We start from the raw sequence: 15,716 nt of genomic DNA, 5'->3' as shown, positions 1-15,716 counted from the left end.
ATCATATTTGAAACACCCCATTATGCTGTCAGAATCCTTAAGATGAGCCTCTAGGGTTTGGATATAAAGATCCAAGGACCACCTGGATATTTATAAGATCATTTTTCTATTAAATTCACCCCTAGATTTACTAAATTTCATGTCCCGCTTGTGGTTGCAACGGTAGCACCAAAACATGCTGGAGATTCCCTGCCCTTGCTTTAGAGGATGAAAAATGACATTTTTAGAGTAGACCCCACTCTCACACTTGACCTAGTACTAGCGACCAGTTCAATAGACCACTCAGCTTGCCCTACAAGGATGAGAATAGGAATTTGGTTATTTTAAAATGAGCTGAATTCTTTTAAGAATTTTCTGCAGAGAATATAAAAATTATTGTGTCATTTAGTAGTTTAAGTAATTTACACACAAACACAGGCTAATTAGAATAAAATAAACTACAAAGGTCAAGGACACCATGATGACAAGTATTTCCTTACCTCCATCAATACTCATTCTCTAGAGTTCAAGTGGGAAGGAAATTAGATATTTTCAGACTATGCTCTGTGTTGAAGATGAGCAAATCAATACACTTGGAAAAACAAAAACAACAATCCCCCAAACCAGAATCACAACTGAATTAGACAATTTCATTTTTAAAAATGGACATGATTTTGGTTAGGCTAATCAACTATTCGACAAATACTGTGCCACGTATATTAAAGTAATCATTTAAGACATGAGTTTTGTTATGTGTGGATTAGATACACTCTCTTGCTCACTGGCTAACACATGAAAATTACATCACTATTACAAAAATGTAGTGGGAACTAGTCATTTCAGTTAATTATATTTCGGGATCTTAAATTTCCCTTTTCTGCAATTAACTTCCAATTCTTATAAAGGTTGCGGGTGGATCCTGGAAGTCTTTTCTCCCTGTCCCTCATCTATCATTCTCTCAGGCAGGATTTTCCAGGCTGGGCAGTAATGCTTATTTTTCCACCCATTATGGCCACAACTGCACTGACCCAGGCAACTTTTCCCCAGACACGAGGGCAGAAGCAGAGCCAGACCCTGTGCCATTTCCCTGATCAATTACTTTGAGGCCTCAAACTCTAAGCTTGGTTTTCCTGTTGGATCATTAGCAAAGAGAGGAGATGCTTTAGTCACTGGGTTTTATTTTGGTTTCCTTTTTAAGCTGTTTAGATGAATTTAAAATGCCCTATTTTCTTCCTGCTCCTATTCTTATCTATGCCATCGTTGCCCCACAGGTGATTGATTGACTTCTCTCTATTAGGCATGTCTCTGAGTAATGAGACAGACACCAGGTGACTTCTGCAGGATCTTTAAAGCCACAAAATGTGGGGGTGGGATTGGGGTGGAAAGCTGATTTAGCAAATAGTTACTGAGACACAGATGCATTTACAGAACTCAAGTGCATTCCAGGGATGAGTTTATATTTAAAATTTAAACTAACATTTATACAAATATAAAACAAATTTGCCAAATGTTCATTTTTCTCAGAAAATACTGTCCTCAAAAATGTGACAGATTTAATCTGAATGAAATAAAATGGTTTAAATAGAATGTAGAAAAAAAAATAAAATGACAATATCATCAGGTTTTTTTTTTTTTTTTTTTGTTTTTTGCAAGGCAATGGGGTTAAGTGGCTTGCCCAAGGCCACACAGCTAGGTAATTATTAAGTGTCTGAGGCCAAATTTGAACTTGGGTACTCCTGACTCCAGGGCTGGTGCTCTAACCACTGCGCCACCTAGCTGCCCCTATCATCAGGTTTAAAATGAACTATTTATTGAGCTTTTATAAATGTAATTTTAACTTGATAACTACCTTTATAAAAATTTCATTATTATCTATGGGATAGGGACTGAAGTTGTAATTTCATTGTAGGGGAACTCCTAGGTAAATTCCCTCTACTAATGCAGTTCAGTGTCTTCTCTAAAACTTACAATATCAGAACCTAGAGTTCAGAGGTTTGTGGATAATTTCAAGGGGTTTGTGAATGTGAATGAGGGGAAAAATTACATCTTTGTTTTCATTAACCTCTAAATTAAATTAGAGGAAGTGAGGGCTCAGTGGATGGGGCTTAAATCAAGAAGACCTGAGTTCAAATTGAGCCTCGGACATTAGTGTGTGACCCTAGGCAAATCACGTAACTAGTCTGTCTAAATCCACTGGAGAAGGATATGGTAAACTACTCCAGTATCTTTGCTAAGAAAATGCCACAAACAGTATGGTCCACTGACACAAAGAGTCGGATATGACATCACTATGAATTTTATTTTTTGTGCCTTAGGATCCATAGGTTTCACTAGTCTGCCAAAGGTATTCATGATACATATAAGACAGTTGCCTGAAGCAACGAGAAGCAAACTACCTTGTTTAAGCTTATAGTTTCCAGTATGTGTTCAAAGAAGCGTTTCTTAAACTTTTTTTTTGTGACATGGACCCTTTTGGCAGGTGCGAATAGCATATATATATATATATATATATATATATATATATATATATATATATAATATATTCCCTTCTTAGAGTATTGTTGCAAACACATATAGATATAATAAATAGGACTGCAAAGGAAATTGATTAGAATAAAATACAATTATCAATATAAAAAAAGTTCATAGAACCCTGGTTAAAGAATCCTCCACCCAAAGCTCCCTATCCCTTGTTTTAAAGGCCCAGATACATCTCAGTTTTCTAGAGAAAAACAAAAAATGGGATGTCCAAACATCCTCTCTGAAGAATCTAATGTTTGATTCAGAGAAGTTTTAAAATGCTGTGGATAAAATTTTCAACTTCCAGCCAGCAGATTTGAATGATCTAGCTTTAATCACAGCAAAGAGATCCTCCCGACAGAAATCAAAACATACTGTAAGGAAATGCAATGCAGTTTTCTGTACAGTATGATTTCATTTATGTAGAAACTCAATTGTCCAACAACCTGAACAGATACAATCAATGTCACAAAAATTCATTTGTGAATTTTAATTCCAGAACAGGGGTCTTATCTGATTGATTTTTTTTTAACTTTAAACCCAATTCCATTGATCTTGGTTTTCACCATATAAGCAGGATTAAAACTGAAGGGAGAAAAGGATGATTCTAGACTAGAATACTGACATTCATCAGAAAAGAAATTAACAGAGAATTTAAATAAAACTCAGCAGAGTGGTTATTTAATTAATATGGGGTCAGCAAACAATCTTGTCCACTTTAATGGACTCCAAGGCAAATAGTACAATCAATTATTGTATGTATGTATATCTCAATTAGATATATAATCAAAGAGGCAATGTGGGCTGTTGAGTTTAGACTTGAGTTAGGAACTTGTGTTCAAATAATGCTTCTAATTCTAGATATGTGACCCTGGCTGGGATGGTCATTCACCCTCTCTTGACTTCAGTTTCCTCATGTCTCAAATGGGGTTAATAACCAGCTATAGCACCTACTTCAGAATTGTGAAGTTTAAATGAGGTAATCTATACAAGTGCTCTTTAAACTTTAAAGCACTACACAATATCCAGTACTATAGTTTGAGAAGGTAGGGAAGTATGGAACATAGTTTAGAAATTTTTTTATCTAAAATGTTAAAAAAAATCTGTGATAAAAGGCAAAATCTCAGCTATTTAGAATATCTGACTGCCTAAAATTCATTACTTAGGGTTACTTTTAGACATATAATGCTTGTTTTTATTTTTCCAGGTCTATCTGTGGGGACTAAGTAGAGCTAGAATGACTTCTACAATGAGAAGTGTGTGGGTCTGCCTCATTAAGGAAATGTATTAGCTTAAATTTCTTTTTTTATGAAGCACTTGGCAAACTTGACTATTTCAATGTACAAAGAACAGAAAGAGAATATTGTCTATGAAGCTGAACTTCTGTTATATCTAGTTTTCAAAAGTATACATTAAATATAACACTATATGTTTCATGTGTTTTTTGATAAGAGCCAAATGGGTATTCTCTATGTACAAGGAGTGATTCACAAGATAGTTTGGTGTGACTCTCTCTTTCACTTGGAAACCTTATTCAGTTCTATTCAGGAAAGAGGACCATATTTCTAAGGCAAGATGTAGAAAGTTTGAACTGTCTTTCTGTAAAATGCCACTTTGCTACCTTGCAGCAAATGCAGCAAATACCACAGGTCATTTTCCCCTAAGGGACAATTACCTTGGGCTTAAACTACTCTATCAGTTTACATTTCTTACACTAATTTTCTTTTAAATTTCACAATAGACATGTTGTAAAAGTAAACATAACTCCCCCCTCCAAAGAAAGAGAAACCCCAAGAAAAATAAAATAAGTATGCTTCAATCTGTATTTAGACATCACCAGCTCTGACTTTGGGATGGATAGTATTCTTTATCATAAGTCCTTCAGAAGAATGAAATAAACGTATTTAGATGAGTTTTTAAAATACACAGATATATTGATGGAAGGAATTTCCACTGCCTCTATTATCTATGCCATGGCTGCCCCAGAAGGAAGGCCAAATCTATGTATTAAAAGGTCATTCTTCAGTAGGACTCAAAACTAAATAATACACAATCCCAACAGGGTCAGTTATCTGTCTTCTGGTTCCAGAGAAGATGAAATTTTTTTGTGGGCCATTACTGACTGACAAGCCAATTCTAAGGAAAAACAAACTAATTTTCTCTATTTCTTGGTTGTCATCTGTGGCATTCGATCCCCTATTTATTCCAAAAGAAGGTGACTGCAGGTCAAATGAATGCATCTTATTTGTTTTTGTAGTTGCAGTAATAATGACTTTATAATTTTTAAGTTTTAATTATTTCAACAAAGGTAGCCTGAAATTGGATTCAGAAGTTTTATTTCTGTACTAGTTCATGTAATTCTCTCCCTTTTCATTAGGAGATGATGAATTTACCTCGAGTTGCTTTAAATACAAAGAAATCATGACCCTTTATTTTGGGGGCCTCTCTCCACATACACACACACACACACTTGTGTGTATTTCTGATCATCAGGTCTTTTAGTTTATTCTGGTAACATCTATACACTAGATGACCAGTCACAGTCTTAAAAGTTCTGTTTCCTTTAACCACATTCTATCAAAGTTGAAGTTGAAGAATAGGAGTTTAACCAAGAAGAATTTGTCTTAATGTTGGAAAAAAAAGAGACATCAAGAAATATTCTTTTTATGGTATTAAAATGTCAAATCTGTAATTGTTAAGTGCTCGAAAGAGTCATTAGTAAGTTTTTAGGTCTCCTATAACTGAAAAGATCGGACTTAGGTCCAATGCTTAATTCAGATACAAACAGTAAGAGATATAATCCTTAACGCTTAGATTTACTGACTTCTCAGTCTATTATTTTTATTAAGAAATTAAGTGACTAGTCAAACAACACAAGATCATAAATTTAGGACTAAAATATCTAGCTGTGGAAATGTAGAAATTTTAATAAAAACTGAATGAGTAATCCACAGACCTCTCATTGACTCCAGATTCATGCTTTATAGTGACTTTTTACTCTCATTTTTTTTGAAAAGGCAACAGTTAAGTGACTTGCTCAAGGTCACACAATCAGTAAGGATCACGTGTCTGAGGTCACATTTGAACTCAGGTCCTCCTGACTCCAGAACTGATGCTCTATCCTCTATGTCACCTAGTTGCCCCTATGATAATTCTTTAATTGTGGAAAAGTTAATAAAAATTTGGTGGGCAAGAATGTTTTAGAAATTTAGCAGAGCAAGTTATCTAAATAATTTCTCCAATAAGAATCACAAAAATTAAAGGAAAAGGATAAATTATGTTTTTTGACAACAACCATGGATCATATGATGGAACAGAAGGAGTTCCAAATGTGGCTCTGCCCCTTACTTTATGTGTGACCTTGGGCAAATTACATATATGCTGTGGGCACCAGTTTCCTCTACACAAACTGAAAGGGTTGATCTAAATGAGCTTGAAGAAGTCTTTCCTTTTGTAAATCTATGAACCTTTGGTCTTAAGGGATTTATATAAGCCTGAAAGAAAAGGTACCACCATCCTGATGGACATAGTAGTTAATGACTGATAAAAAGGTCTGCAAATAATTAGGATATGTACATTTAGAGAAAAATTCCATTTATCAAAAGAATCATTCATATTGAGACAAAGATGCTACTGATTCTCTTGGAGTCATATCATCTAAATATTTGTTTATTTCCTTTACTGTTGGGTACAGATACATCTTGTGGTCAAGATTTATTTTTAGTTTTAGGGACACTGAAGAAATGCTATGTCTACAAAGACTATTGGGGATATCTTCAGGAGCAAAAGAGTCACCTTGTCAAACCAGGATGGGGATAAGTATAAGTTTTCTCCTGTCTCTCTCTCTCCCCCAACCTAGACCAATTGGATCAGAGACGAGGAATAATATCCCTGTCCAATCCCTTTAGCACCTATAGAGGCTAATGATCCAGCTGGGAACCAAATAACAATGCAAATGAATACAGAGAACTAGTCAATATACTTCTGTTGCTGTTCTTTACATGGTCTATGTAGGAAATGTATGGTAAAAATGAAACAGTATTAATATTAAATCTTGGGAGAAAAATAATCAAGAATCATCAGAGACAACGACATGCATATATAATTGAAATTGTTTTGAAAGATGAAATAGTCAATCTGGGAAACTGTGCAGAAGAATTAAAAAAATTAAAATCAAATAACCTTCCAAGATTCCATTATCATGGTTGCAACAAATAACATTTTCACATGAAAATTTTTAAGGCTGAAAAAGACCAAGAAGGAAAGTTTGAAACTCTTGATTAAATTTTCTGAGTATACTCCAGACTGAAAATAAACCATGTCTAAACAAACATCAAAGGAAATAGGGATGTAATATTAAAGGTTGCTTTTCCATATGTTATGCTTTTTTAATATCACGGTACCACAAGGAAATAAAAGGTGCTAAGAAGAGAATGACAAACACTGAAAATTAAGAGAGAAAAGCAAATTATTAAAGAACATATGATGACACAATACATAGGAGGGCATTTTTCTCTTAATTTTCTTCAGATACTTTTAAGAAAATACAGCAGGCCCCCAGATACATACTCACATTAATTTCCTGATAGGTCCCAGAAATTTGTCCAAAATAAACAATTTACCCTTCCTAAAAGTATAAAAGATCTTAACCATCCATGCAGAACAGCAAACCAATTTTTGAAAACAATCACCTTGGCATAGAAAATTTCTTCACTCAAATAGTTCAGACACCATAATCTGAATCTGTGATTTTATGAAATCTTAAAATAATCCACACTATACTATAAAACATTTGTGTATTATCTATTAACCTGGGGAAGAAGCAAACTGGATTGTGTTATTCTTTTGATAGCGAATAGAAAGCAAATTAAAGAAATGACAGATACCAAGAGAAAAATCAAAAGGTTTTTAAAAATCCCACAAATGGTCATTAACTCACCTGGAAATTTGCTAATCAATATACAAATGTATAAAGAAACATGGGAAACCACAAAAGTGGCATTCAGTTATCTCAGAATTACTTTCCAATCCCAAATCCTAGGACGCACAAATTATATGGATAGCCGTATATTTTTATTTAAATCTGTACTCTTATTTTAGGATTGTAATGAACTAACGAAATTACAGATGACTTGCCATGAACACACACATATACTACAGTTACTAAGGGCAAAGGTAGTAGTAAAGTGGTAAAGAAGGCATCATAACAAATACCCATGTTCTTTCAGTTTGATTTCAATTACCTCTTTCAACAGCAAATTCAGGCCAGAAATGGGAAATACACATTTCATATTAAAAGTGATAAACTGACATAATCTTGAAATCATTTCCATAGTAATCAACCAGTGTCATAATAATAAAATAGCAGTTTTCTCTAGGGAGACCTTGCATGTTCCCACATATGTAAGAAAATGGAAATGCTCTCTCAGTGCGCCATTTAAGAGTGAATACTTTAGATAAATTTTTCCAACCATGATTTTCTCTGTGAAACCTATTAAAGTAAACCCCTTACATTCATCATCCCTTTTAATGGAACACTTTGAACTTCGTTATCTAGTTAAGAAGCTAAGACAATGCTTCATAAATGCCGGGAATTCTATGACTTTATTTTCTACATTTGCTTCTTTGTTCTTGTTCTCTTATATCTGGTTTTCATTCTCTTGTCTCACTTGCTATTCTTCTTCAATCTTCCTCCTCTGTTTCACTACCTTCAAAAGTCTGTTCTTCAATGTTGGCAAACGTGAGAGATCTTGCAGCCACTTGTGCAGCAAGACCTGAAGCAATGCTGAAATCTGGAGCCAAATGGAGGCGGGTCAACCTCTCCCGGATGGAGTCACTGAGTGCTGACTGGGGAGTCTCCACACCAACCTGGGTGGGGTGCTCAGACCCGTCTTTGCTCTCACATTGGTAACATGTTCTCTCTTCAGCCTCTGCCAAGAAGCCTTCCTTTACAGCATAGTCTTTATTTTGACTGTCCAAAGAATTACCATAGAAATACTCAGTCCTACTTATTTCATTGACTTTTGGGATAGGATTTAGTTCACTATTTCTCTCTTCATGATCACTTTCATTTTTATGACCATTCTTTTCCTTATTTGAATTCACAGATGATTCTGAATTATTTATGGGTTCCAGTGGTTCTACAGGAGACAAGGGTTTCATCACAGCTTAAAAGAAAAAAAAAGAAAAAAAAACTAAGGCAATCTCTTTATGATTGAGGGATTGGGTATACTAAATACAAGATTTGAATCTGAATTTTAATAAACTTCTTTTAAACAACAAAAAAAAATCTAAGTTAAGCAAAATTAGGAATATTTGGTAAAATGATAAAAATTATAAAGCCAGAAACCTTTATAAGCAATGTATAAGGTATAGAGAAAGAAATGAATCAAACAGATGACTTAGATTTTAGAGAGATTAGAGATAGGATGCTGCTCAAATCTGAAAATATCTGAAACTACATTCTCTTTGTTTAAAAAACACTAATCTCTCAAATAAATATATTTTGAATATTGAAACACAGCATGGTAAAGATGCAAATAAGCCAGTATGTGACCTAATAAATCCCTGATGAAAACAAAGCATGTCTATGCATAGCACTAAATCCTACTCTGCTTATTTTAAACCAATGAAAAACATAAAAATTAATGAAATAAAATCTGCATTCAAGATCAGCCACAAAGCACAATGCATAGATATGATGGATATCCATACGGCAGAAGAAGTTGTCCTTGCAAGGGAAATGTAGTTTTATTTAGCCCCTCTCGATGTTAGTAGGTAGTGGGTCCCATTGCCAGCAACAGGGAGCTTGCCAGGCAGTCTCTCCTCCCAGCAGGAGGGGGTTAGTACAATACGATCTAATGAAGCATGGCTGAAGACAAAAACAATGTGCTTCTTGAAGAACTGGAGTCTATTAACTTTTTTTTTTTTTTTTTTTGCAAAGCAAGTGTCCATTTCCAAAAAAACATCCCTAAGCTGTGGTCGTTTCACTAGAGTAGCAGCAACAACATAGACAAAAATGGCAACAGCAGGCTCCCGGGTGGAATTTCCCTTTCTAATTCCATTCGGACTTTACCCCTGTAAGCAGAGATGAAAATAACTCTGGAAGATGCGCAGAAAGTTTTCATGGGAAAGCAATTTATGGTACTAGAAGGTCTGTTTGTTTTTTTTCTATTTTCATTACTATTTGTTTCCATATGCTAAACAAAATAATATTACACTTTCAAATGCAAATAAACATCAATAGCACATGCTTAAAATGATAATTTTATTGTTATGTCTTTTCCTATTATGGCAGCAAGATATAAAAACTAAAGAGTTCCAAAATGGCCAAAAAAGCTGATGTGAGGTGATATATTAAGCTATCTTTAGTCTTCACAAAAGTTTTCATGGTGCACCTGAATTAGTGATTTCAATACTGTACCCATTTGTTAGGTTATTGAACTGTTAAAAGTGATTTTTTTTTTCATCATGAGAGTGGGAGGGGTGAAGAAGTTGTGGGGATATGGACAAACCCCAGTTTGTCTTCAGATGCCCTTGCCATCTAAATTATGGTGAAGATGAAAAACACCTGACAATATCATCCTCTATCTCAGAATCACTCCCTTTATCCTTCCTCCATGCCTAGGCTACCTTCCCACATGAGCTGTGATCCTTTCTAGTGCTTTCTAGGACCTCACTTCACCAATCACTTCTCTATCCTTAACGTCTACCTTTTTATTTACTAAATATTTCAAATTTTTTTTCCCAAAAGACTTCTACTGCTATGTCTGACAGGCACTCCCCTAAATTCCTGTTCTCACCAATCAAATCTCTTTAAAAAAGTATAAACAGCAAGCACAGAATTATTTCTGTCTTTCACTTCTTCAACCTGGCTTCTGTCTTCCATCTCTCTTGATCTATATGGTCTTTTGAAAGTCACCAATCACTATCTTATAGACTAACACGGTGGTCCTCAGAGTGTGGTTTGCTGATCCCCAGACGGCTCCAAGACACTATGAGACTTCTGCAAAATCAAGACTGTTTACTGACTTTTATACTAAGCTTAATTTTTAAAATGTATTACTTTTAATACTAAGCCATTTAAATTTTGGATGTAGTCAATATTAATAGATGTAATTCACATAAATAAAAGTTCTTTGGGACATCCTTAAATCTTTTAAGAGTAAAAAGAGAACCCAAGACCAAAAAGTTTGAAAACAATAGCTTTTCTCAGATTTCATTCTTCTTTATCATATTTTGCACTCACTGCTGCCCAGCTTTCTTTTTGGCATTCTCCTTCTCTCTGGGATGATAAATCTTTCTGGAAGCTTATTTTCTCCTGCAAGCCTTCTTCCCCCTCCCTCTACCTTACCCTTACTGTAGATGCTTTTATGGGTTCAAAACTCAGCCCTCTCATCTTCTCCCTCTAAACTTTCTCATCCATTCCTAAGGCTTGAACTCAATTCAATACAGATGATGCCCCAATTGGTACTCCAGCCTGAACCTCACTACCCTTGCAATGGTTTGCTAGTCAGCTCTACCTCAGTGGTCCACTAATAGTACTTCAGTCTCAACTTACCTGAGACTGAATTGCATCACATTTCTCCAAACTTGTTTTCCCCTCCTAAAAGGAGGAATTCCTTTTTTGCTATTGGTATCCAAATTCAAAGACTTGAATCTCTGAAGTTTATAGGACTGCACATTTTTGGTCATCTTTGTAGCCATCTCAAACTCAGTGAAGTGTTTCATACACAGCCCATCCTCAAACAATATCCACTGAATTAAGTGATGAGGTGTCTCAGATTCCTTAAATTCCCCATCAATGTCTTCTCTGGATCTATTCCTGCCTCACAGGTCCCAAAGTCACCCCCTTCTTCAAGCCTCCTCACTGTGCTCCTGAATTACTCCTCTGGGCTCATTAATCTCATTCCCTGCGGGGTCTCCCTATTCTGATTAGAATCACATGTCACAGCCAGAGTAATCATAGCTCTGGTCAGGCTCAAAAATGGTCAATGGTTTCCCATTACCTAAGAATCAAGTTGAATAAAGTCTCCCAAATTATGACCTTCCCCTCTTTCCAGCCTTCCCCCTCCCCAAGAGCTCTCCCACACTTTTGACAAAGTTACCATAAAGGGTTAAGCTATGGTACTTTCTGCTCAGGTCTTCTCTCTGAATGGCCAGGGAAGAAGAGAGCCCGCCCCGCTCAAGACTTCCAATTGTGATCCCTAAGTTTCTAGTTCTCTTAGAAGGCCACCCTAAAGGCTCCATTTCTGGAGCATTCCACAAGGAAACGGCCTCTCTCCTTATTCTGACATTGTCTAATAAATTTTGTGTGTGTCTCTCTCTCATCTACCTTAAGCCTTAGCATCATAAAGAGTGATCTGTGGACTTGGCTCATGCTCTCTGGGGAGTGCAGGGTCTTTCCTTGAGAGCAGGAACAATGGGTCCAACTCCTCGTGAAGCTCCTTCCAACAGCAGCTAGCAGAGAGCTTTCCCCATGGATGCTTGGGGAATACAAAAAATGAATTACAAAGGTGATAACTGATATTAAAAGTGTGACTAGAATTGGATTCTGAGGTTGTGGGTTTGAGATCCATGACTTGTCATTTTGGAGGAGTCATGTGACTTTTCAAGTGACCACAGAGGAGTTAAGTTAGGGGGGAACAGATGATCTAGGGTTTCTTTCAAGTTCTACAGCTTCTGGTGCTTTGAATTATGGAGAGAACCAAGAAAGATCTGAAGACTTCTGAGTGGGGGCAAGATATATGAACAAACCATTTGAGGAAGGAAAGTCTGGGGCTGCAATGCATGATGGGGCTCAGGAGGAAGACACTGATCAGGAAGAACCCAGGCACAAGTTAATTAGAACATAGTTTATGATAGTGAAAGCAGGAACTGGAAGACAAGATACAAGAATCACTTCAGAGAAAAAAAACTCATTAGTTTTGGGGACTGTAGACAGAAAATAAAGGAGGGAGGAAGGAGGAAAAATTACAGTATCAGATGACTCCCAGACTTTGAGTCTGGGAAACTGGAAAAATGATAGTGTTGTTAGTGGACATAAAATTTTTTTTTTGCAAGGCAATAGGGTTAAGTGACTTGTCCAAGGTCACACAGCTAGGTAATTATTACATGTCTGAAACTGTATTTGAACTCAGGTCCTCCTGACTCCAGGGCTGGTGCTCTATGCACCACCTAGCTGCCCTCACAAAAGACTTTAATAGACTTTCCATTCAGTATGGGGAATCTCCATGGCTCAAAAATAGGTAAAAAGTTTTCAGACTCTTCATAGAAACTCTGAAATGGAAGAAATATAATTTCTGCCTCTTCAAAAAATCATAGGAAAATTTTAGCTGTAGTTGATCTGCTAAGGGGCTATATGAATAGATTTCTTCAAGCTTTGGCTGGAGAAGAAAAAAGGACAGTCAATTCTCTCACAGATCCAGCTTGAAAATGAGGGTGTAGGGATGGTATGGAGTTCCCTGACTAGTACTCCTGTCCTTAAATACATATGTGACTTGAGAAATCTGATCTCAATTCTTTTTCTTTCAATGGTAAATTGGATTTCCATTTGACCAATTGTATTCTTGAAGGAATTATTTTCTTTTTGCATTTGTCCAGATGTCTTTTTTTAAAGGATTTATTTGGTGCTTCTTTTGCAAGATGTTGAATTTCTCTTGCATTTCCCCCCAATTTTTCTACCCAATTTCTAAAATCCTTTTTGAGCTCTTCCAAGAAGTCTTTTGAGCAGTAGACCAACTGATACATGGAAGTTACATGGAATTCAAGACCTCATACTAATGTCTATACCTGAAAATTAAGTTATAGCATTTAAAAATCTACAGTTTAATGTCTGAATCATCAACAAAATCAGTTTTTAAGAATGAGAGTAATTAGTGAAAACATGTCAACTTGGATTGTATATATTACTATGTAATTACTGTTTTTTTAAACTGGCCATTATAGTGCTTTTGTTAGTCCACCAGATGAAGGTCAGATATCACCAAAGAGACTATAACTAAACAAAGAGAAGGTGGCATAGGAAAAAAATGTTCGACAAATGAAAATAATTTTTAAAACTGAAAACTTACCATGATCACTAAATAGGAGCTGCTTCCATTTTTGCCTCTCTGATTCCGAGGCTTTAAATCCTAACACTGATTTTAATTCCTGTAATACTCTTTTAGATTCTTCCCTCTCTCGCTTCAGCCTTTCTCTGTCTTCTTGAGACAAATAATAAAAGTCTTCTTTTCTGTAATCACTGTCCATATCTGTATCATCCACATAAGCTTCCAATTCCTGCAAATACACAATAATGCCATTTATACTGAGGAAATTTTTATACTCCAAGAAAACATGTTTTGTACTCACATTACATTCAATTAACTTCTAGGTGGTGCAGTGGATAGAGCACTGGCCCTGGAGTCATGAGTATCTTGAGTTCAAATCTGGCCTCAGACACTTAGTAATCACCTAGCTGTATGGCCTTGGGGAAGCTACTTAACCCCATTGCCTTGCAAAAACTAAAAGATAGCTATCTATGTATACATTCTCCACCCAAATGAGGACTTGTTCTGTGGTTCTGATTATTAAGGAATAATCTGAAGGAGGATACACAGGATCTCAGGCTTTCTTCTAGAATACTTAATAGACAAGGTCAAACAGAAAGAGTTGAGGTAGACATTTTAACAGTTTTAGCTGTGATCATCAGCTTTAACATCAACCTAGAGGCTTGCTGAAGGTTACCAACACTAAATATATAATCACTAAACAGTAGAAAGCAGTTGGGAACTTAACTTCTCATCTTCAAAGCTTTAAAGATTCATTAGGAGGCAACAAAAGTGAATACCAAATACATTCATGAAAAAAATTAAATCATCTGTTTTATACTTGATATTATTGGCAACTATTTTTAATATATTTTTATCTAATAATGTTCTACTATTTTTGAGCTTCTCTGAAAAAGGTTTAAAAAAAAAGGATTTAATTTTTTAAAAGTAACAGCTAATTATACTGATATAGGGCCATTAGGTGGTACAGAGGTTAGAGCACCAGCCCTGGAGTCAGGAGGACCTGAGTTCAAATGTAACCTCAGACACAAGAATTTCCTAGCTGTGTGACCTTGGGCAAGTCACTTATCCCCACTGTCTTGCAAAAACAAAAAAAATTATACTGATATGGTAAACAAAGTGCTCTGTAGGAATTCTGGAATTCAATAATAAAGCAGCAGTTCAGCCCAGTTTATGCTGCTGCAGGAGGCCTGCTGTGGGGCATGGAGTTTGTCCACTTGCCTATGGCCACTGAACCCATAGGAGACAGACATGTATGGGAGCTGCGCTCAGGTAGTCCTGCCTCTGGAGTCAGAACTTTGCCCAGGACACCCCCTGGACCTTTCTGGGGTATTAACGCTGTTTTAACAGCTGTGATGGGGCAGGGATAGATTCTGGCTTTCTACATTCACAAGGATCTTGGTTTCTTACCTGCTCTTCGGGTACTGGGTCCTTGTCCTGAATATGCAGTGCAGGCTGTGGCAAAGGTTCTCTGACACAGTGTGAGGTTTCACAAGCTACTTCAGGTTTGCCTTCAGGAGGGCAAATGAGGAAAAGAAAGGTCATTTGAAATCTGGGGTGCTGCTGATGGCAAACAATCTTGGGGCTGTTCTGTGGATCAAACTTTACCTTCTCAAAAAAACCAAGGAGACAGGGATCTGCCAACCACACAGCAGGCAGGACTCTTTTTTCCATTTATTAGGATCCCTGCCAGTTCAAAGGCTCAGCACTGTTGAGAATAGTAACGGGCATAATGTTTTGAAGGATTTACTCCTCTAGAGTACAGTACTAGAGCGAAGGCTTCTGCTGCACAGGCCCAACTCCCTGAGGGACTGGTAACTGCAGGAGCCCTCTCTTTACTAAATGGAAACAACAGTCTGCCATTCTTCTCATCTGAGTGATGCTGGCCCAGAGATGGCCTGGTACACAGCAGGTGCCTCATAAGTGCACATTCCCTTCCCTCCCTTCTCAGAGGATTCCAGTCAACAACTGGAGAACATCTGATCCCTTATCCAGAGCGGGGGAAAGTGTTCAGAAGCCTTACTGAGTAATACCTGCCAACAGCAGCAAGGCGTGTTCCCGCTGATTCAGCTGGTTTAATTAATCCTCATACAGGATCAAGCCTCTGATAAGAGGGTAGTTTCATAAATGTTTGTTTTACTTTATATCATGAGTAATTACAGATGC

General features: G+C 36.5%; 1 protein-coding gene across 2 annotated transcripts in view; it reads right to left on the bottom strand.

Moving 5' to 3' along the window:
- Nucleotides 1-3,474: 3,474 nt before the first annotated feature.
- VEZT (vezatin, adherens junctions transmembrane protein) overlaps nt 3,475-15,716 on the bottom strand; it is a 59,374-nt gene continuing 47,132 nt past the window's right edge. For both annotated transcript variants that reach the window (XM_074226606.1, XM_074226607.1), the window contains exons 9-11: nt 14,961-15,061; nt 13,572-13,779; nt 3,475-8,666 (exon numbers count right to left, since the gene is read on the bottom strand). In XM_074226606.1, coding sequence (XP_074082707.1) covers nt 8,182-8,666; nt 13,572-13,779; nt 14,961-15,061 — 794 coding nt within the window. In that variant the 3' untranslated portion in view covers nt 3,475-8,181. The remainder of the gene's footprint in view (nt 8,667-13,571; nt 13,780-14,960; nt 15,062-15,716) is intronic.

Source organism: Macrotis lagotis, chromosome 2, assembly GCF_037893015.1.
Source record: "Macrotis lagotis isolate mMagLag1 chromosome 2, bilby.v1.9.chrom.fasta, whole genome shotgun sequence".
Taxonomy (NCBI): Eukaryota; Metazoa; Chordata; class Mammalia; order Peramelemorphia; family Peramelidae; genus Macrotis; species Macrotis lagotis.
Note: the sequence above shows the minus strand (reverse complement) of the source record. Positions and strands in the feature narration are given on the sequence as shown.